Source organism: Rattus norvegicus, chromosome 8 (genome assembly GCF_021556685.1).
Source record: "Rattus norvegicus strain SHRSP/BbbUtx chromosome 8, alternate assembly SHRSP_T2T, whole genome shotgun sequence".
In the NCBI taxonomy this organism is placed as follows: Eukaryota; Metazoa; Chordata; class Mammalia; order Rodentia; family Muridae; genus Rattus; species Rattus norvegicus.
Genome location: NC_141541.1, coordinates 45,339,703 through 45,363,061, shown reverse-complemented (window position 1 = coordinate 45,363,061; position 23,359 = coordinate 45,339,703). Strand labels below are relative to the sequence as shown.

Below are 23,359 nucleotides of genomic sequence, written 5' to 3'. Positions count from 1 at the left end.
AGTATATGTGTGTGTGTGTGTGTGTGTGTGTGTGTGTGTGTTTGTGTGTATGTTCCTGTCTATGTTTGAGCCTGTTCTTCCATGAACTCACTATAAAATTTTATAAAATGACTTAGAAGACTGTAGAGAAAACTGTCCAGGTTCATGCAAACATGCATTACTACTGTCCCAGGGTACCTTGCAGATAACACTGATACTGTGGACTACTTTAATACAGCCTAAGTCCGGGCTCTGCATGGTGCTCATTGACATTTTGACGTCAGAACCACGCCAGAAATCAGCAAAAGGTTCATTTATTACATGCTGTTGTTACTAAGGTGAGGCAAAGCCTTGCCCCATATAGAGACTGGTAGGATGTGATGGCAGTACATAAACTCGCTTTTCCCTGTCCTGTGTGTCTTTGCCTGCAGAGGTCTTTCCTGCAGGAAATACTTTCACATGCTTCTTTAAAAGCACCTGTTCCTCACATCTAGATCAGCTGTGAAAAGAGGCTTCTCCCAAGTCAGTCTGAGTGCTCCCACTCCCAACTCAGAGCTACAACACCATAGGATCCTCCAGCCACACTGAAGGATAGGTCCCATGGAGGAGTTAGACGAAAGTGCCCCTTCTCAGAAGTGACTTAGAACAGAAGGTTGAGAAGTGAGAGTCAACACCCAAGTGCTTCTTCCTGGAGAAAGCAACCAGATCTCCCTGTTAAACAGTGTAGTCTATCACAGGACCCAGTTCTTTACCTGCAGAAGATTTTTCTGGAGATTAGTTGCCCAGTCAGAATGGGGTTACATTCTTGATCCATGCTCACTCCCACAACAAAAGCTCCTCCCCTAGAAGTCCTTGAGTTGACACAAGTCCTTTTAGTACCAACAGACAAGAGAGAGCAGAGTGCATCCAAGGGAAGAGAAGAGGCCAGAATGATTATAACATGGAGAAATCCCCCAAATCGGCCACCTAACAACTCTAGGATTTTTGCATATTGTGGATTTCAGAATCTTAAGGTCAGATTTTTCTGATAACACCTGCTAGGTGAAGCTGAAGTCTACTGTAGGTTGGATTATCCCAGGCAGGGAGGGGATCTGGGTCTTCAGGCCTGGACAGCTTCTTCATTCTCCTGAAAGTAATCCTTGGTCAGCTCTAAATCTGAAGTGGGAGTTGGTTTTTCTCAACTCAAACAGATATTTCAATTCTCATACACTATGTGAGAAACACACAGTTACCCACGGGAGATTTGAACTTACTTCTATACAAGTGTCTGTGGGCCAAAAGAGGGAAACCATACCTGCCTTTAGCATTCTGTCTTTATCAGAGACTACAGGGACTACCTTCCTGGACAGACATGTCCAAGCAGACAGACATTGTACGGGGGAAAATTGAGGTAAGAAATGTCATCGGGCCAGTGATTTCAGATTGTACCTTTAGCCAGAAAATCTCTGTTGGCATTAAGGCAAGCAGCCTTGGACCTGCTAAAACTTGTCACTACTTCACGGTGTCTCTGCCTTTATGTCTGCTCCGGGTCCTCCTTATATGAAGGCCTTTCTTTTAAAAAATATATATATATAAAGCAATGTTTCTCAGACTGTGAGGCACAACTTCACACACAGATTGCATATCAGATACTTTGCATATTATGACTTATAAGTACTGCAAAATTCATTAGGAAGTAGCAATGAAACAATTTTATGGTTGGGGTCACCACAGCAAGAAGAGCTGTATTGCAGAGTTGCAGCACTAGGAGTGTTGAGAACCACTGCCATAGAAGCTGACACTTGGAAACAGATACCTCAGATGAGGAGAGGCACATGGCAAGGGATACTGTGTTCCACCCTAGTACCCAGAGGCAGGATCTATCCCAGGAGTCTGTGTGCTCATCTTGTCTTCAGTTCTCCCACGTTCAAGAAGAGCATTGATCATCTCAGGAGAGTCAGCTTGCACAGCCCACATCAGGCACAAAGCTTCCCTTCACAGAGAAGGATGTGGGTGTAACTGACAGCCAGTGAGACTGAGGGATCTGATGATAATTGGTTCTGAGCTGTGATTTCTTCACCTGTAAAACGGAGGCCTTTCTGCTGAAGTGGGTTGTCGTGGACATGGACAAAGCATACACACTGATCAGGGCCTCCCTAGCATGGTTGATTGTAGATTTTCTCGGGTGATCCAGTTAAAAGTAGAATCTCTAGCCACGGAGTGTTAGATGCTGGGCACCTTATAGGTGGTGTGAACATACTGTGATTCTAATGCTACCTCGAATTTACACCATAGGCTCTTGTTTTAAATTTAAAAAGATGAATGAAGTATAAACTGCCAATGTGAAAAATCATGGTCAGAATTGATCTAATTCCTGTGAAGTCATTTAGTTTTTCTTTTTCTGCATCTATATTGAAGGCATCTAGAGTAGCACTAAATGAGATTCTAAAGCCTTCTATTAAAGTGCTACCCATCCATTCCTCTCTCCTTGAGGACCTCTCAGGTGACTAAAGGAAACCTGATTTCTTTTCAGATTGTTCCCAGCTGGTGTGATCTCTCTGTCCATGGACCTTGCCAAAAGCTGCAGAGCCAATGTGCTGTTTCACAACACAAAATTCCAGACATTAATTTTACCAATGACATTTCCAGACTCAGATGCTGACGTCAAGTAAAGCTCCCAACTGTCCTTCCTAAATCACTGACCTCCCAGAGAATGGGCATTCTTGTTCCCTCTGAACACTTTCTTAATAATCCTTCAAGTCAAAGATTTTCAATTGCCTTAGTTAACTTCATTTCCTTTCAAGTCATGCCTCGATCTGCTCTGGACCTAAGTGCACTTTTTACCTTTGCAGAAAGGTGTGGTACATGAGCCATATAGTAGTAAAATTCCTGTTTACAGGAAACAAACAGATCTTGCGTAAATGTCCTTGCCCTTGCAATGCTATACCAAACCATAGTTTTTCGTTAAATAATACATTCTTGGAGATCACAGTGTGATCAGATATTCTGTATCCTAACTCAATAAGTTAAAACATTAATAATGTTCTCTCTATTATACAAATCACATTCTCTCATGTGTATTCTGGTCTTTTTCTGTCATGTCTGATTGCATCATCATGGGAATACCAAGGAACATCAATTCTGGGCTTTTGAAACAGTTGCATATATCCAACCAGGATCCAAAACCACCCAGGAGACTACTGATACTTGACACACATAAATTGACCTCACTATTTTCATATAGTTTATGGCAAGAGGTCACCATTCGTGACCATGTCTCATTATCCAACAAGATAATAAATGGAAGCGTAGAGGTCAAGGAGGTCACCACACAAAGCACAAAAAATCCATCTCAGATAAACATGTACGGTTTGTTGAATCCAAAATATCCATGAATTTCAGGACTCAATGTAAGTCCAAACCTAAGGATAATAGATATTGAAGAGAATTAAGAGTTCCAGTTCATAGGTTCAGTAAATATCTTCAACAAATCATCGCAGAATACTTCTGTAAGCTGAAGAAAGAAAAGGCCAAAACATACAACAAGCCTACAGAACACCAAATTAATTATACCAGAAAAATTCCTCTCTTCACATAAAAATTAAACACTAAATGCACAGATACAAGAAAGTACATTAAAAGGGGTAAGGTACAAATATCCAGCACCAAATTAATTCAGACCAATTTGAATTACACCAGACTTCTCAAGGGAAACTCTAAAAGCCAGAAAATCTTGGGCCGATGTAATGCAGACACAAGCTCCTATACACTGAGTAATTCCCAATCGCCATAAATGGAGAAACCAGGATATTAAATGACAAAATCAAATTTAAACAATATTTTTCTCTATAAAGCACACCAGAGGATAATAGGAAGAAAACTCCAAGACAATGAACTAAATATTATCCAAGAAAATCCAAGAAATTAATCATCTAACAATAATTAAAAAAAGAGGAGCATACAAACATAATTTCACCTATAACCAAAAAAAGAAGAGAAAGCAGAAATCATTGGTTTTAAATATCTAACCAGACCCTCTCTCACCAATCTTCCTTGGTCCTAGGGAGTAAATAACTAGGCAATGTGTATACAAGTATGGGTCTATTGTCCTAGGTACTGGGTAGAAGAGTATTGACTTATCTGGTATCAATGTGGTGGTAGCACCTTGATTCTGGTAGGAATGTGGCCCCACCAAATGGAGATCCTAGATGTGTGAGGTGGGAATGGATATGTGTAGTTCGGGGAAGGCTGTTATATAGAAAATGCTGAGAAGAAATATGATGATGAGGCTTGATGAGGGGAGTCTGGAAAGCGGGATAACATTTGAAATGTAAATTAATAAAATAACCAATTAATAAAAGATAGCCAAAATTAAAATAAAAAGTAAAAAGTTAAAAGAAAAATTAAACCAAAACAAAACGAAACAAAACCCTGTGGTGTATTGATAAAATTCAGCTTGTATTTTAATGCTAATTTGTAGAATGTAAGACTGTTTAACCCCCAGAAAAGTGACCCTGCTCCCATTAATTGTGATTATAAAGAAGCACAGCAGACAGATGGTGGAGGTGAGTTTTTGAGGGCTTTGCTAGAGAGGATCATGATGGGGGAAGAAGGAAGAAGCTGCCAAGAAGAAAGGAAGAATGGATGTGATGGAGAGGAGAGAGGAAGGAGGACAGCAGCCATGGGTTAAGACAGAGGAAAGCCTGATCCTGAGGGCTGTCCAGGTGGAACAAAGAGCAGCCAAGATGCTGCATAGTAAGTAGGAGTTCAGAGTAATTGTTTGGAAATGAGACCTAATTCCATGCAGGACATGCAGCTGCCCAGCTACTGTGCTGATTAAGGGATATTATAAATAAATTAAAAACTATGTATAACCAGTAAGCCAGCTCTATAGAGGATCCTAATAGGAATACTATAGTTTGCAGGGAAGGATAAAATACCAGAGGTCACAGGAAATAAATTAACACCACTAGGACAGTCAATCAAATGAAATCGATGAAAAAGTCAAAAATTTAAAAAAATAACAAAATTAACACAGAGGTTTGAAAAATATTGACATATCACTAAACTCAATTCCCCAGTAAACAAACATATATTAAGCCAGAAACAGGATTACCATCCTGAGAGATATAGAAGGTATACTAGTGAAACCGAACTAAGAACCATGTCCCTATTCAGTTTGTCTATGTAGCTGACAGAATAGATTTCAAACTCATCCTGTCCAGAAGATGTAAGGAAATTCATTTCATACTTTGCAATGACAAAAAGATACTACAATTCTAAATATACACATATTAAACACAAGCTTCTCAAATTTAAAAATATACATTATCAGATACATATGAAACAACAGATTAGTTATAATAGTGGTTGTGACTTGTTTAAATTGTCTATTCAGACCACCTAACAGATCACATGCAAATAAACAAAACAGGAGGAGCAGAATTAAGGTACATCATCAGGCAAATGAACCTAACAAACTACATTGAACTATACATATACTTTCTATCAGCCTGTGGACCTTTCTCCAAAATTGACCACATATAGGGATGCAAAACAACCCTCAGGATATATAATAAAGTTGAAGTAATGTCATGCATTCTATCTGAGCACAAAGGAATCAAAGTGGTATCACACAATTAAAAGTACAGAAAATACACACACTCGTGGAAAGTAAGTAACATAAACAATACAACAACTGAAAGGGTCAGGAGAGAAATAAATAAGGAAAATTTAAAATAGGTCTAAACTTTTTGTTTACTATCAGAAGGAGAGAATTTCGAGTGTGTGCTCTTGGGATTATGCCTTGAATTGGCTCACCACATTCCCAATTTCCCTTGGCAATGATAAGATATATGATTCGGCATTACACATTGGAAGTGTGTAATTTGCCTTTTGATTTCATATGGGGGAAATAATTACAGTACTGCCTGGAGTTTTATGAAGCTCTTTGGATGAACTGTGTAGACTGTGAAAGACTACAAGGATTTTTGAAGGTGTGGGAAATGCATTTTTATTTTGATATGTTTAAGATCCTATGGAAAATTGTGAGTAGGATATGGTGAATTGAATAATAATGGCCCATATAAACTCACATGTATGAATGTTTGTTTCTTGTGAGAGGAAATGTGCAGGAAGAATTATAAGATATGTATTGGTTGGAGGAGTATTATGGGATTGGGCTTTGAGGCTTCCAAATTAAATACCATTTATACTTAATGCTCACTTTCTCTGTCTCCAACTTTCAGATAAGATGTAAGCTCTCAGCTAGTTCTCTAGAAACATGGTGACCTACCTGCTGCCATGTACCTCAGCATAATAGTCATAGCTCAGAATCCTTGAAACTGTAAGCAACAATATACTCTTTCTTCTATAAGTTCCCTTGGTCATGGTGTCTCTTCACAGCCTATAAAACAAATATTGGGCCCGGCCCGCAGCAGCTCTCTGGCCCCAGACCCTGTGAGAGAGAGACCCAACCACCTGGTCAGGTGGGCACTCCTGAGGCTGCAGAGCGTAAGAGACCACCAACACTGCTCACCCCTGCCCACATCCCTGGCCCAAGAGGAAACTGTATAAGGCCTCTGGGCTCCCGTGGGGGAGGGCCCAGGAGCGGCAGGACCCCTGTGCCTGAGACACCACAAGAACCAGAAGGAAACAGACCGGATAAACAGTTCTCTGCACCCAAATCCCGTGGGAGGGAGAGCTGAATCTTCAGAGAGGCAGACAAGCCTGGGAAACCAGAAGAGACTGCTCCCTACACGCACATCTCGGACGCCAGAGGAAAAAGCCAAAGACCATCTGGAACCCTGGTGCACTGAAGCTCCCGGAAGGGGCGGCACAGGTCTTCCTGGTTGCTGCCGCTGCAGAGAGCCCGTGGGCAGCACCCCACGAGCGAACTTGAGCCTCAGGACCACAGGTAAGACCAACTTTTCTGCTGCAAGAAAGCTGCCTGGTGAACTCAAGACACAGGCCCACAGGAACAGCTGAAGACCTGTAGAGAGGAAAAACCACACGCCGGAAAGCAGAACACTCTGTCCCAATAACTGACTGAAAGAGAGGAAAACAGGTCTACAGCACTCCTGACACACAGGCTTATAGGACAGTCTAGCCACTGTCAGAAATAGCAGAACAAAGTAACACTAGAGATAATCTGATGGCGAGAGGCAAGCGCAGGAACCCAAGCAACAGAAACAAAGACTACATGGCACCATCGGAGCCCAATTCTCCCATCAAAACAAACATGGAATATCCAAACACACCAGAAAAGCAAGATCTAGTTTCAAAATCATTTTTGATCATGATGCTGGAGGACTTCAAGAAAGACGTGAAGAACTCCCTTAGAGAACAAGTAGAAGCCTACAGAGAGGAATCGCAAAAAAGCCTGAAAGAATTCCAGGAAAACATAAATAAACAAGTAGAAGCCCATAGAGAGGAGACACAAAAATCCCTGAAAGAATTCCAGGAAAACATAAATAAACAAGTAGAAGCCCATAGAGAGGAGACACAAAAATCCCTGAAAGAATTCCAGGAAAACACAATCAAACAGTTGAAGGAATTAAAAATGGAAATAGAAGCAATCAAGAAAGAACACATGGAAACAACCCTGGATATAGAAAACCAAAAGAAGAGACAAGGAGCTGTAGATAAAAGCTTCACCAACAGAATACAAGAGATGGAAGACAGAATCTCAGGAGCAGAAGATTCCATAGAAATCATTGACTCAACTGTCAAAGATAATGTAAAGCGGAAAAAGCTACTGGTCCAAAATATACAGGAAATCCAGGACTCAATGAGAAGATCAAACCTAAGGATAATAGGTATAGAAGAGAGTGAAGACGCCCAGCTCAAAGGACCAGTAAATATCTTCAACAAAATCATAGAAGAAAACTTCCCTAACCTAAAAAAAGAGATACCCATAGACATACAAGAAGCCTACAGAACTCCAAATAGATTGGACCAGAAAAGAAACACCTCCCGTCACATAATTGTCAAAACACCAAACGCACAAAATAAGGAAAGAATATTAAAAGCAGTAAGGGGAAAAGGTCAAGTAACATATAAAGGGAGACCTAACAGAATCACACCAGACTTCTCGCCAGAAACTATGAAGGCCAGAAGATCCTGGACTGATGTCATACAGACCCTAAGAGAACACAAATGCCAGCCCAGGTTACTGTATCCAGCAAAACTCTCAATTAACATTGATGGAGAAACCAAGATATTCCATGACAAAACCAAATTTACACAATATCTTTCCACAAATCCAGCACTACAAAGGATAATAAATGGTAAAGCCCAACATAAGGAGGCAAGCTATACCCTAGAAGAAGCAAGAAACTAATCGTCTTGGCAACAAAACAAAGAGAATGAAAGCACACAAACATAACCTCACATCCAAATAAGAATATAATGGGAAGCAATAATCACTATTCCTTAATATCTCTCAATATCAATGGCCTCAATTCCCCAATAAAAAGACATAGATTAACAAACTGGATACGGAATGAGGACCCTGCATTCTGCTGCCTACAGGAAACACACCTCAGAGACAAAGACAGACACTACCTCAGAGTGAAAGGCTGGAAAACAACTTTCCAAGCAAATGGTCAGAAGAAGCAAGCTGGAGTAGCCATTCTAATATCAAATAAAATCAATTTCCAACTAAAAGTCATCAAAAAAGATAAGGAAGGACACTTCATATTCATCAAAGGAAAAATCCACCAAGATGAACTCTCAATCCTAAATATCTATGCCCCAAATACAAGGGCACCTACATACGTAAAATAAACCTTACTAAAGCTCAAAGCACACATTGCACCTCACACAATAATAGTAGGAGATTTCAACACACCACTCTCATCAATGGACAGATCATGGAAACAGAAATTAAACAGTGATGTCGACAGACTAAGAGAAGTCATGAGCCAAATGGACTTAACGGATATTTATAGAACATTCTATCCTAAAGGAAAAGGATATACCTTCTTCTCAGCTCCTCATGGTACTTTCTCCAAAATTGACCATATAATTGGTCAAAAAACGGGCCTCAACAGGTACAGAAAGATAGAAATAATCCCATGCGTGCTATCGGACCACCATGGACTAAAACTGGTCTTCAATAACAATAAGGGAAGAATGCCCACATATACGTGGAAATTGAATAATGCTCTACTCAATGATAACCTGGTCAAGGAAGAAATAAAGGAAGAAATTAAAAACTTTTTAGAATTTAATGAAAATGAAGATACAACATACCCAAACTTATGGGACACAATGAAAGCTGTGCTAAGGGGAAAACTCATAGCGCTGAGTGCCTGCAGAAAGAAACAGGAAAGAGCATATGTCAGCAGCTTGACAGCACACCTAAAAGCTCTAGAACAAAAAGAAGCAAATACACCCAGGAGGAGTAGAAGGCAGGAAATAATCAAACTCAGAGCTGAAATCAACCAAGTAGAAACAAAAAGGACCATAGAAAGAATCAACAGAACCAAAAGTTGGTTCTTTGAGAAAATGAACAAGATAAACCCTTAGCCAAACTAACGAGAGGACACAGAGAGTGCGTCCAAATTAACAAAATCAGAAATGAAAAGGGAGACATAACTACAGATTCAGAGGAAATTCAAAAAATCATCAGATCTTACTATAAAAACCTATATTCAACAAAACTTGAAAATCTTCAGGAAATGGACAATTTCCTAGACAGATACCAGGTATCAAAGTTAAATCAGGAACAGATAAACCAGTTAAACAACCCCATAACTCCTAAGGAAATAGAAGCAGTCATTAAAGGTCTCCCAACCAAAAAGAGCCCAGGTCCAGACAGGTTTAGTGCAGAATTCTATCAAACCTTCATAGAAGACCTCATACCAATATTATCCAAACTATTCCACAAAATTGAAACAGATGGAGCACTACCAAATTCCTTCTATGAAGCCACAATTACTCTTATACCTAAACCACACAAAGACACAACAAAGAAAGAGAACTTCAGACCAATTTCCCTTATGAATATCGATGCAAAAATACTCAATAAAATTCTGGCAAACCGAATTCAAGAGCACATCAAAACAATCATCCACCATGATCAAGTAGGCTTCATCCCAGGCATGCAGGGATGGTTTAATATACGGAAAACCATCAACGTTATCCATCATATAAACAAACTGAAAGAACAGAACCACATGATCATTTCATTAGATGCTGAGAAAGCATTTGACATAATTCAACACCCCTTCATGATAAAAGTCCTGGAAAGAATAGGAATTCAAGGCCCATACCTAAACATAGTAAAAGCCATATACAGCAAACCAGTTGCTAACATTAAACTAAATGGAGAGAAACTTGAAGCAATCCCACTAAAATCAGGGACTAGACAAGGCTGCCCACTCTCTCCCTACTTATTCAATATAGTTCTTGAAGTTCTAGCCAGAGCAATCAGACAACAAAAGGAGATCAAGGGGATACAGATCAGAAAAGAAGATGTCAAAATATCACTATTTGCAGACGACATGATAGTATATTTAAGTGATCCCAAAAGTTCCACCAGAGAACTACTAAAGCTGATAAACAACTTCAGCAAAGTGGCTGGGTATAAAATTAACTCAAATAAATCAGTTGCCTTCCTCTATACAAAAGAGAAACAAGCCGAGAAAGAAATTAGGGAAACGAGACCCTTCATAATAGACCCAAATAATATAAAGTACCTCGGTGTGACTTTAACCAAGCAAGTAAAAGATCTGTACAATAAGAACGTCAAGACACTGAGGAAAGAAATTGAAGAAGACCTCAGAAGATGGAAAGATCTCCCATGCTCATGGATTGGCAGGATTAATTTAGTAAAAATGGCCATTTTACCAAAAGCAATCTACAGATTCAATGCAATCCCCATCAAAATACCAATCCAATTCTTCAAAGAGTTAGACAGAACAATTTGCAAATTCATCTGGAATAACAAAAAACCCAGGATAGCTAAAGCTATCCTCAACAATAAAAGGACTTCAGGGGGAATCACTATCCCTGAACTCAAGCAGTATTACAGAGCAATAGTGATAAAAACTGCATGGTATTGGTACAGAGACAGACAGATAGACCAATGGAATAGAATTGAAGACCCAGAAATGAACCCACACACCTATGGTCACTTGATTTTTGACAAAGGAGCCAAAACCATCCAATGGAAAAAAGATAGCATTTTCAGCAAATGGTGCTGGTTCAACTGGAGGTCAACATGTAGAAGAATGCAGATCGATCCATCCTTATCACCCTGTACAAAGCTTAAGTCCAAGTGGATCAAGGACCTCCACATCAAACCAGACACACTCAAACTAATAGAAGAAAAACTAGGGAAGCATCTGGAACACATGGGCACTGGAAAAAATTTCCTGAACAAAACACCAATGGCTTATGCTCTAAGATCAAGAATCGACAAATGGGATCTCATAAAACTGCAAAGCTTCTGTAAGGCAAAGGACACTGTGGTTAGGACAAAACGGCAACCAACAGATTGGGAAAAGATCTTTACCAATCCTACAACAGATAGAGGCCTTATATCCAAAATATACAAAGAACTCAAGAAGTTAGACCGCAGGGAAACAAATAACCCTATTAAAAATGTGGTTCAGAGCTAAACAAAGAATTCACAGCTGAGGAATGCTGAATGGCTGAGAAACACCTAAAGAAATGTTCAACATCTTTAGTCATAAGGGAAATGCAAATCAAAACAACCCTGAGATTTCACCTCACACCAGTGAGAATGGCTAAGATCAAAAACTCAGGTGACAGCAGATGCTGGCGAGGATGTGGAGAAAGAGGAACACTCCTCCATTGTTGGTGGGATTGCAGACTGGTAAAACCATTCTGGAAATCAGTCTGGAGGTTCCTCAGAAAATTGGACATTGAACTGCCTGAGGATCCAGCTATACCTCTCTTGGGCATATACCCAAAAGATGCCTCAACATATAAAAGAGACACGTGCTCCACTATGTTCATCGCAGCCTTATTTATAATAGCCAGAAAATGGAAAGAACCCAGATGCCCTTCAACAGAGGAATGGATACAGAAAATGTGGTACATCTACACAATGGAATATTACTCAGCTATCAAAAACAACGAGTTTATGAAATTCGTAGGCAAATGGTTGGAACTGGAAAATATCATCCTGAGTGAGCTAACCCAATCACAGAAAGACATACATGGTATGCACTCATTGATAAGTGGCTATTAGCCCAAATGCTTGAATTACCCTAGATCCCTAGAACAAACGAAACTCAAGACGGATGATCAAAATGTGAATGCTTCACTCCTTCTTTAAATGAGGAAAAAGAATACCCTTGGCAGGGAAGGGAGAGGCAAAGATTAAAACAGAGACTGAAGGAACACCCATTCAGAGCCTGCCCCACAGGTGGCCCATACATATACAGCCACCCAATTGGACAAGATGGATGAAGCAAAGAAGTACAGACCAACAGGAGCCGGATGTAGATCGCTCCTGAGAGACACAGCCAGAATACCGCAAATACAGAGGCAAATGCCAGCAGCAAACCACTGAACTGAGAATAGGTCCCCAGTCGAAGGAATCAGAGAAAGAACTGGAAACTTGAAGGGGCTCGAGACCCCAAAAGTACAACAATGTCAAGCAACCAGAGCTTCCAGGGACTAAGCCACTACCTAAATACTATACATGGACTGACCCTGGACTCTGACTCCATAGGTAGCAATGAATATCCTAGTAAGAGCACCAGTGGAAGGGGAAGCCCTGGGTCCTGCTAAGACTGAACCCCCAGTGAACTAGACTATGGGGGGAGGGCGGCAATGGGGGGAGGGTTGGGAGGGGGACACCCATAAGGAAGGGGAGGGGGGAGGGGGATGTTTGCCCGGAAACCGGGAAAGGGAATAACACTTGAAATGTATATAAGAAATACTCAAGTTAATAAAAAAAATAAATAAAAAAGAAAAAAAAAGAAAAAAAAAGTTGACGACAACTAACCAGCCCACATAGATTTTAGTACATAAAGAAAAAAATTAAAGCCCTCTAATTACCTGTAAACCATGATAACATTCATAGCTGTAATATATGTATTAACAACTATTTTTATTTACATTCATTAAGCCCTTATTCTATGTTCATTTCTTTCACAGCTTATAGTTGTTATTCGCACTCAAATACACACCTGTTGCAACAAGAAATTGTGAGCCAATAGAAGCTGACAAAGAAAAAAAAAACAAAAACAAAGATTGGAAGGAATACTTAAGTGAAAAATTTCTCAATAAAATACAGGCAAATAAAATTCAGACATATACCAAACATATCAGGTACCATGATCAAGATGGCTTGACTACAGAGGGGCAAGAATATTTCAACAAATACAAATGAATATACAATACACCACATGAAACCAAGAACAAGAAACACATGATCATTGACTAGAGGCAGACAATTTCTTTGGCAAAATCTCACAGTGATACATGAAATAGTCCTGGAGAATCTGGGATATGGAGAAGATATACATTAACATTATAAAGACAATATACAAGGCCAACAGCATCCTAACTGGAGAATATCTTAATGCATTTCCCTAAGATAAGTAATAAGTCACAGGTGTTCAATATTTTCATCTAATCCAAGTAGTATGTGAAGTCTTATCCAAAACAGAAAATAGAAAGATGGAAAGGCCATGTCCATATGAAGGAAAGCAGTCAGAATTTTCTGATTTGCAGGTGATATGATCCATATATAAACAGCACGATGTTTCCACCAGAAAACTCCTACAGCTCATAGACCCACTCACTAAAATCACATTAAAGTCAATAAAATTCCTGTATACCAACAATAAATATCAACAAACATACCAAGAAAAGAAACCCATTCAGAATAGCCTTAAAAATTTTGTAATAAATCTAAGGAACTGAAGACTTGCTACGAAGAACACATTAAGAAAAATAAGAAAAAACTGAAGAAAGCAGAAAATGAAGACACCTCTCGTTTTCATGTATCAATATGACTGATATTTTTTATCGAATTCCTACCAGAATCGTCTACAAGTTTAAATCCATCCCGTCCTAAATGTGATGCAGGGCTTCATGGGAATGAAAAAAAGATCTCAACCAATGAAAGCATAAATGAAGGGCAGTCAGACACTGCCAAATAGTAAGACAGTAAAACACTGCAGGACGCATCATCTTTAATAATTTCAAGTTCATTTTGGGGAATAGTTAAAAAGAAACCCAGCCTGTTGATACAATGAGAACAAACACAATGTCTAAAGGAAGATAATAAAGGACACAGATATTGGTTTATGTTCTCATCAGCATCTCGGTTTTGACAAAGAGGCCAAAGTAACAAACAAAAGAAAACAAAAAACCCACAACCACCACCTCCACACATAAGGTGCAGTTTTCAACCAGTTGATTGCAACTACTTCCTGGGGCAATCACATAGGAGACATACTTTATACAGGATATTTACATTACCATTCAAAAGAGTAGTAACCTTACATTTATGACTTAACAATGAAATAATTTTGTAGTTGGGGGTTGGCTACCACAACGTGAAACACTGTATTCCTTGACATGCTTTTGGTCACGGTATTTTTTTGAAGTAACAGAAATGTGACTGATATATAAACTGGTACCAGAGGGAGTGGACTTGTTTTTGTGAGGAATATCTTGTTTTTTGGAGGAGGGTGGAATACTTTGGATTGGGAAAACTTTTGAAATATGTAAGCAGATCATAACAGTCCATTTTAGTTTGCTACACGGGAGACATAAGAATTGTGAGTAGTGTGCAAAATAAAGCCTCTCTAATGAGACTTCAGAGGATTGCAGGAACTCTATTCGTGACTGGCTTAGAAGCTATTAACATTATTTTAGCAAACGATCTGTCACGTTTCTGCCTGTAACTAAGAAGATACCTGAAGCTAAATAAAAAAGTCACTGAACAATTGTTTTGAGCAAACTTCAAGAGGTAGATATTGTGTGACCTTCCTCAAATTGTATGAATGTGTGTTTGTATTTTCAATTGTTAATGTAGCCAGGACTTCAGTTAATCCCTCCACATTCAGGACTTGGAAGCATATGAAACTGCAAGATCTCACAGGATTTGGAAAATATCCCAATTATTGTAAGGTCCCCAAAACTTGTTGTCACCCCACACTCATAGGGATACAACTTTAGAGAACATGGCACCCTCATTCTCAAAAGAAGGATGGGTAGCTGATTATTTGTCTGCAGTGGGTCATAGATTTTTATTGTCATTTAGTGGGTTGGTTGCAAGTTTTTACTGGTCATGGTCAGTGAGGAAAGGGTAAAGGATAAAGGAATCAGGGATGTCTTACTTATTTTCTCTTTCCCTCCTCAACCCTTTTCTCTCCTATCTAGAAGTTTTGGGAAGGAGGAGAAAGGGGCTAAAATGATAAAAAAAAAAGCATAGATTATTCAATCTCTTTTTGTACTAGAAAGCAACACCAAGTCTCAAATATTTCAGGATGTCATGGATTTCGAATTTAAAATTGTATTTGCATAAATGATTGAAATCTTGTTTCAGATATAAGTATATGCATTTTATTCACAATGTGGTGTATAATTCTAATTGTATAAAATTACTACTGTACACTGCCATGGATAATTGAGGAATGCAAATAGTACTATCCAACTATAAATAATCAGTGTTCTAGTGATGTTAGGTACTAGTTCAGTTGGTACAGAAATGAGCTTTATTTAGCTTCTTTTATATGTATTCAAAGGTACAGAGAAAGTAAATCCCTTGAAAAAAAGCCACGTTTGTCCACTGAGATAAACTTTACATAAAAAGGTGGTTCTCAAATCCTTTAGAGATCTGAAGAATCTGCCATTTCTGATGTCCAAATAGTTAAAGGCTTTTCACAGTGGGAGAGACCTCAACTCCTGGCAGTGTCCCCAGTCTGTCTGAAGAAGATGATGGGAACTAAAGAACCCTAACTGGAGTTTCCTTCAAATGTGGCAAAGTGGCCATGGGGTGAAATACCACCCACTTACCTCCAGTGCTGCCAGAAAGTTGTCCAGACTGTGGAGAAGTGGATTATGGGGAAGTCTATTGTCCCAGGCTTTGGAGAAAAAAAAAGGATAGTCCTTCAAGTGACCTACTTCAAAGGATTGTTGTCAGGGGCCCTGATGTGTTCAAGTGAGGGTGGATGACACAATGACATGGAAAAATTTGCTGACTGTCTGTCTGGTAGCCAACAATTTCTGTCATTTCTTTAGAATTGGAAGCTATTTTTCTCTGAATTTCCTGTTTCTTCAGACAACATTTCTCCTTCTCAGGTCTCAGATGGAGATGATTAGATAGTTTACTCTTAACCTTTTCTTGTTATGAGACTCAGAAAAGAAAACGAGTTCACCGTCACACAGGAATGTGATAACTAGGAACCTGGACAGGACCAGGGGGGACATGGGAGGTCCAGAATGAGGGGCTCGACAACCACCCACTGCAGCATCAAAATGCCCGCCACAACCGCTCTGGCACCATAAATCCTGAGCCCGTACAGGTTTGACAACAGAGTATGGATGGCCTGACTGCTCCCCTGGACTTTTCAAAGCTTGTATCACCCCCGAGCACTTCTGCTTGAGCAGAAAGGCAGATGCCCAGAAGCTGCTGCTGTAGTAGGAGGCAGTTATGGCAGTTGGAGGTTGAGGTGGAGGCAGAGTAAGGATGAGAGAAGAGGGAGGAGTTTTCCTGAAAGGACCAGAACAGACACCATTCTGACTACTCCAGAACCCCACCCAAACCCAGCCCACGCCACAAATGCAGAGTCTACTGCCGAACATTTCCATACTAAGCATTCATTTCTTCATCCCCACTGTGCTCATTTTAGTTTTTTTAAACTCCAGTTTTGTTCTCTGTGAATTTCGCATCATGCACCTCAACTCCATTGATATCCACCATCACCTCATATCTGAAGTCCACCCTTGCATCCTTCTCCATATCAGAGAAAAAATAATCTACTTGTGGAAGTTGAAAAAAGAAAAAAAAATGGCAATATGTCCACAAAAGAGGTGCAAAATTATAAAGATGAAGGACATAAACCCTTAAATTATTTAAAATTAACAAAATTGTTTTTCATTTCAGGAGAGTTGTTATGGCTAATAAGTGCAAGCTATGATAAATAGAGAATAAAAAAGCTTAAAAAGTGAGAGAAAATGATTCAGGTACAAAATTTTACACTAATATAATTTAGTTCATGAAGTACCTTCTCCAATTTTGCCAAATACAAAAGGACTAAATGTTGTGACAGTCATTCTTATCTGCTGCATCCTATAAATTTTCTAATTTTATCTAGCTCATCAGTGTTAAAGATAAAGTTATTTTTTTGGTGTAAAAGGTGAGCTCCCTTTGTACTAAGGTGTGTCAACTTTCAATATTTAGTTCTTTACTGGCAGAGAGCTAAGTGCTGGCAGGATTACTGTCTTGTCATTTCTATGGTCCATCATCAAGTTTGCTATTTTGTAGATGTTTGTCCTTCTCACCAGCTCAACACAAACTGAGAGATCTCTTAGGTGTTGTCTAAATGCCGATTGGACATAATAAAGATCTGAAGGCCAAGATGTGCTGCAGAAAGTATGTGGGCAGAACTCCAGGCTTACAGAGGAACATAGGGTGAGGAAAGCTGAAGCTGGAGCTTCAGAATAGACATGGTAGGGAAGTGATATGGACCAAAACAGGTCATAGGGTTTAAGAGATAATCACCGGTTGGGTCTCAAAACTAGAAGAATGGGGTTAAATTTAGAGAAGATAGAGCATGCCCTGTGAAAGGCCTAAGACACAAACTGTCAGACAGAATCTCATGGTAGAGCTTACAGAGGCCTGTGAGCAATGCTCCTTTGGTGACATTAGTAAAAAGAGGAGAACCCCCAAGCAGCATGAGGGTGCCTCCATTGGTGGCTCCTACATTTCACTTTCCTTTGGCAATTGGACTCCACACTGTTCCTAACAACATAATGATTTCAACTCTTTCTCCTAAGGAATTTTGTGGCAACTGTCGAATGTTAAGCTAAGGACAAGGCTTCATGAGTGTTCCCATAACACACACCCATGTCGCAACCTAACCTACTGGCTATTTCTTGATGTGATTTCAAGCACGTGTACGTAAGGAGACAGGAGAACCTTCTGACTGCTTATTCGAAATGGTATTATTTCTCAGGAATTTTTAATGGCTGATATTGATGAGTAAGGATAATTTGACTTAAGATGAGATATTTTTGGGCAGGATTTAGAGGGAAAAATTCATTAAAATGCATAGGAATTACTCAGGTTTTTTTTTTTTCAGCTGGGGAGCGAACCCAGGGCTTTCTGCTTCCTAGGTAAGCGCTCTACCACTGAGCTAAATCCCCAGGCCCTACTCAGGTTTTTATAATCAAGCCTGGACGAAAATTTGGTCTTGCATGCAGGAGTTGTTCAGTGGCTATGCCCTGGGAAGGTCTCCAGGAAAGGGCACCTCAGCTTATGCACTGTACAGGGAGACTATTAGCAGGGAGGCAATGTCTGTTCACCATGACATCAGGGACCTTCTTGGACATTCTATTGTGTCCTAGAGAGTTCTTGGCATACTCTGTGATGTCACCAGTGTTGTAGTAACCACCAGTGCCCTACTTTTTCTCAGTCCCTGCCTGGCAGATACACAGGAAGACATGTTTTCCCGGCTTCGCAAGAATTTTGGGAGAGTGAACGCCAATTTTGGACAGACTGGAGTGAGGGAATCTCGCCTTTCATCAAAAATAAATGATGGACGACGAAAGCTGGCCTGGGGAATGCTGAGTAAGTTCTGTGACTTGTATGCTGAGCTTTCTGTCAGAGGGAGAATAGGCTTATGCTGACCTGTCTAGCAATAGGCCAGAACAACTGGAGTATCTGCAAAGGAATTGAATTTCCATGAAGATCACAATTCCTAAAAGTCAAGGATTTCAGAACATTAGTTTGCCCATCCCCAAAGGGAGGATATGGTAAGGCCAATGCTATTATTCTGTTAACTTCTGGCCTTCACTTTTAACGTGCATATGATACTTTACATTGATATAATAACACGATCAGGAGACACTGAGTGTCCAACTTTAGACAGGGCATCAATCTACTTCACTCTCATTGCTTCTTTAAATAAAGTAGATCTCTGTCTTTACTATCAGGGAGAGAATTATGCTTCTGGCCATATGTTCTTAGAACTCCTCTGACTTTTTCTAATTGGCAGAGATGGGACATCCTTAGCATTATAAATTAGACTTTGTGTGTTACAAACATTTTTTTTACAGTACTAAAACTATTTGTAGAAAGTAGACCAAGATTCAGCCTGTAACCAATTGGCACTTCTGTGGCATTTGGTGTTTCAGTTAGGGGAATTGATAAGTCCGTTGACCATGACATCCCCCGCAATGCTTTTAAATTCCAAATGGTGTGGCCTAGAGTATCAGTGCAGGACATCTGAGTATCTTCAATCACTCAAATCTTTTGGAGTTGAATTTATCATCTGACTTCTGAAAGTACAGCGGTGAGGGTCCTGAAAGAAAGTTGTACCCTGTTAACTTGATAACAATCCCGTAGAAGCCATCTCTGCGGTACATGGAGCATGGGTCAGCAGGCATAGGGAACACCCGGCATCTGACATCTCTTGGTCTCTATAGAGTGCTGGGAGAGTTGACTTCCACTGAGGAGGTCTCTTAGGCAACAACAAACTCTTTGTGGTGACACTGTGGTCTGCACATGCTCTCCTCCTGTTTGGGGCTTGCCATGGTCTATGCACACTCATCAGTTTCCCCAAAAATGTTCACTTGTGTTCTTCTACCTACAGAGGATGGGAGACTGACATCATCCCCTGGCCCTGTGGTAATCAACAAGGAGGCCAACACGGACAACACAGAAGAACAGAGACTGATTAGACAGCTGCAGTCAGCTACTGAGGAGAGAAATGAGCTAAGAGATCTCCTGACTTACGTGACAGAGAGATACAGGAACAACAGGTATGCATTGCTCCAAACTGCCTTGTGTCATTCATGGATCTGCAGTGTCACCTACATCTTATTCTATTAAGCTATAGGGGTCTAGAAAGCTGTGCCTCCCAAAATACTTGTCCTAAACCTCATTTCTGATATAGAAGAGATTCAGAACCTGACCCTTGGTCAGAAGTGAGATGGGAAATGGTCTCATCTGCTGCCTCCAGCTGAAAATCTGAACTTGTGGCCTTAGTGAGGATTCAGGGATAACGTTACTGGAGCATGAGTTCCCAGTGTGCATTTGGAAAGCCCTTGACAGGTGGTAGCTTTGCAAGGTTCTAGGTGCTGTGAGTTTGGGTGTGTGCTAGGAAGGTGACTGAGTGAGGACTCTTGTTGCAGTAGCCTGAGGTGACAGATCCCAAATTGTTCATCTCAATGTTTGACTAGATGGCCAGAGACACAGGGCTTTTCCTTCTTTTTTGTTTACCTCTGAGCCAATAATGTGGCATGCATTTTTTCTGATTCTGATTGTGTTCTCCGTTTGCATATTTCGCTCCCTTTTTCATTCTCTTACTGTTTACTTTTCTTTTCCTGTGTGTGTGTCCCAGTTTCTGTGTCTCTGTGTGTACAAACCTACATGCATATGCACAATTTTTATATGTTTATATTTCCCCCCAAACTTGGAATCTAGGGGTCTATGTTTTTTCCTGAGTATATTCATGTATAACAATTTCATGGTGATGTGAGTGCTTTGTTTTGGGAGCCCCTCTTCAACTGCACACTTCTTTGCCAATGTGGTCACATTTGTCTGTATATTTGTGCCATTTGGGCAGATTATACTTTTGTGGCGATTTATGTTCTCAACTCCATAATTGTGTGAATTGTGTGTCTCTACAATATTAATTATTCAGGATGTAGAATTCCTGTTGTCAAAACAGGAAAAATGAAATCACAGTTTTCTAGGTCTTGGATGTGGGAGAGCTGTGGCCTAGGCCCTTGTTAGCATAACTAGCTTGACTGCAGATCCAGCCCTTCTGAGTGAAGAAAGGGAACCTGGGAACCCTTTATCTCGATGCCGAGCTTATGGGGTCCTGGGCCCAGAATAACAAGTTTTTGAAGCTGAAGAAGCTTCCAATATGTAGAACTCAGAAATTGTCCTCCCAGGGCTGGGGTACTAGAAGACCCAGCCTGAGTTCATATATTCCTAAACACAGATGTTCATTGGGTTTTACTCTCCTAGGGCCAGCCGCTACATCAGGTCAAATCCATTTTATGAAAAATTGAAGATAAAGGAGAGGGAGGTCATGTCATTACTGCACAACTTAGAGATGAGGAACATCGAGCATTGTGAGAAATTTCAGGAGCTCCAGAAGGAGATTAACTTCTATCGGTGAGCACTGGTCAGAGAGGCCATTAACTGTGCTTTGCCCACACCTGCCTTCCTTTGTTCTGATTGGAGGTCTGCAGCTCTGTTCCATGTCTTGTGCTCTTTAAACATCACTGTGTCCTGGGTCTTTTGGACTCAGTTTTTAGGTCCACAGGAGACTGTTACTCATACCCAGAGTGTCTAGAGATCTTCAGAAGGCTCTAGGTAGACCAGTACTGATTCAGCTCACCAAATGGCTAATAGGCTGAACTGGACCTCTGGGGTCACACCAGGTTTAACAAAACTCAATGTGTGGACCAACTGCATAACATGACCTTCCCTTAATTCTACTGACCTCCTTTGAGGGTATTTGCCCACTATTTATTAATGTTGCCCCCATGCATTTTCTTTCCATGGATAGATGTAGATCCCCTGTTGTTTTGGAGAGACATGGTACTTGGGTACTTATTGGTACTTGGGTCACTGAATCAATTTATTCTTCCCTGAATTGGCTGCTTGATGTTTGTTCAGCAGCCTTGTGTGCATAGAGAGGTAGGATATGAAGTTTTCACTGGTATCTAGGTCCAGGGCAAGTTTGTGGGACTTGGGAGTAGAAATGGGAGGAAGAAGCTGCAGGATCTAACTATACAGAGTGTGTTTCCAGCTACCTGCCCAGCCGGATCCATATGGACAAGATATGTGTGCAGAAGAAGTTGTTCCCATTCAAGAAGGCGAGCAAAGCAGAACATCTGGATTGTGCACCGCTGGTACAGAAATACTTGATTCACTTGCACAAGAATGATAAGGATGAACAGGATAAGAAGAGCAACCTCCAGACCCAGCAACATCTGGTAGGGGCAAGCAGCTGTGTCAGCTTAACAACATCTCATTCCATTTGCTAATTTCATACCTGTTTGCTTTCCCCTACCACCTTACTAATTTACACTCCCAACAAGCCAACCACCTCATGCAATTGAACTGTTCATTGCTCTGTCTATGCACAAGTATTCACGGAAGTCCAGCACTTTTCAGAAACTGAATGGTTAACAAGTATGCTTTGCTGCTCTTTTTGAAGCTGCAGTCTAGAAATGGTGACAGACAATTGATATCATAATATTTCCTGTCCCAGTGATAGAATGGATGCTATGTAGCACTTTGAACAAGTTTTGGTCCTGTGATAAATGACATTTTTTGGTCATGTGACCTCCAAGTTGGGAAGCACCTTTCTGTGATAATTACCACGTGCAAATGGCAAATTAATCCTTGTCATTGTCTTTAATCTTGGTGACACATGGCCTTCACATTTCTTCCTGTAACCCAATGAGGTCTCTTCCCATTGCCCTGTTCTTGGTTTGCACTGGTTTAAGTCTGAGTCCCAGATGGGCAGCCCACATTACTGTCAGGGTTGCTGTAGACTTTGCCCTGCCCACAGACACACCAGCAATGTTATCAGATAACACATCAATGGTGACGTCCAATAGAGCTGAGGTGGTACAAGGCAGAAACCTGACAGCTGGCATGCAGGTCTCCAACAAATCAGTGTCTGAATAACTGCCTTCCTCTCCCTGGTCTCAGAAAGTGCAAGAGAGCGGGAATGGGACACAGCAGGAAGGTAGCATCCTGAAGAATGGGTTGCTTTCTCAGGAGTCCCCTGCTGACTACCATCCTGAATAGTAACAACATATTTTGGATGAATAATATCCCTCACAGTTAATTTATTAACTGCTAAGAAACCCTAAATTTATCTTTCACTAAGCCAGCCTGACTGATGAGGTCTTACTCCCTTTCTTTTTAGGATAACACCACTTGAGAGAAGACTTGGGGACTGCAATGCCATTTTGCCTGCTAGAGGAGAAACAGCAATATAACTGTGCTTCAAAATGTTCACTAAGAATATGCTGTTTAGAAATATTTTTGTTATGATTTTAAATGAAGTTTTCTTTTTGTTATTTCATAGTTATATGTTCTTGTTAATATTTTTCACGTTTGAAAATACTTTTAAATATTTATATTAATATTCATTTTAATCCTTTTTTGTTTTAAATTGCATTCCTTATGAATAAAATTTGATTTGTAAGTCTT

At 40.2% G+C, this 23,359-nt stretch overlaps 1 protein-coding gene across 1 annotated transcript; it reads left to right on the top strand.

Moving 5' to 3' along the window:
- The first annotated feature begins 18,566 nt into the window (after window positions 1–18,566).
- LOC148004069 (disks large homolog 5-like) lies at window positions 18,567–23,359 on the top strand. The gene is made up of 5 exons (XM_087564051.1): window positions 18,567–18,745; window positions 19,770–19,938; window positions 21,152–21,301; window positions 21,942–22,128; window positions 23,073–23,359. The coding sequence occupies exons 1-5, from the start codon at window positions 18,619–18,621 to the stop codon at window positions 23,085–23,087; spliced, it is 648 nt and encodes a 215-aa protein (XP_087420177.1). The 5' UTR covers window positions 18,567–18,618; the 3' UTR covers window positions 23,088–23,359.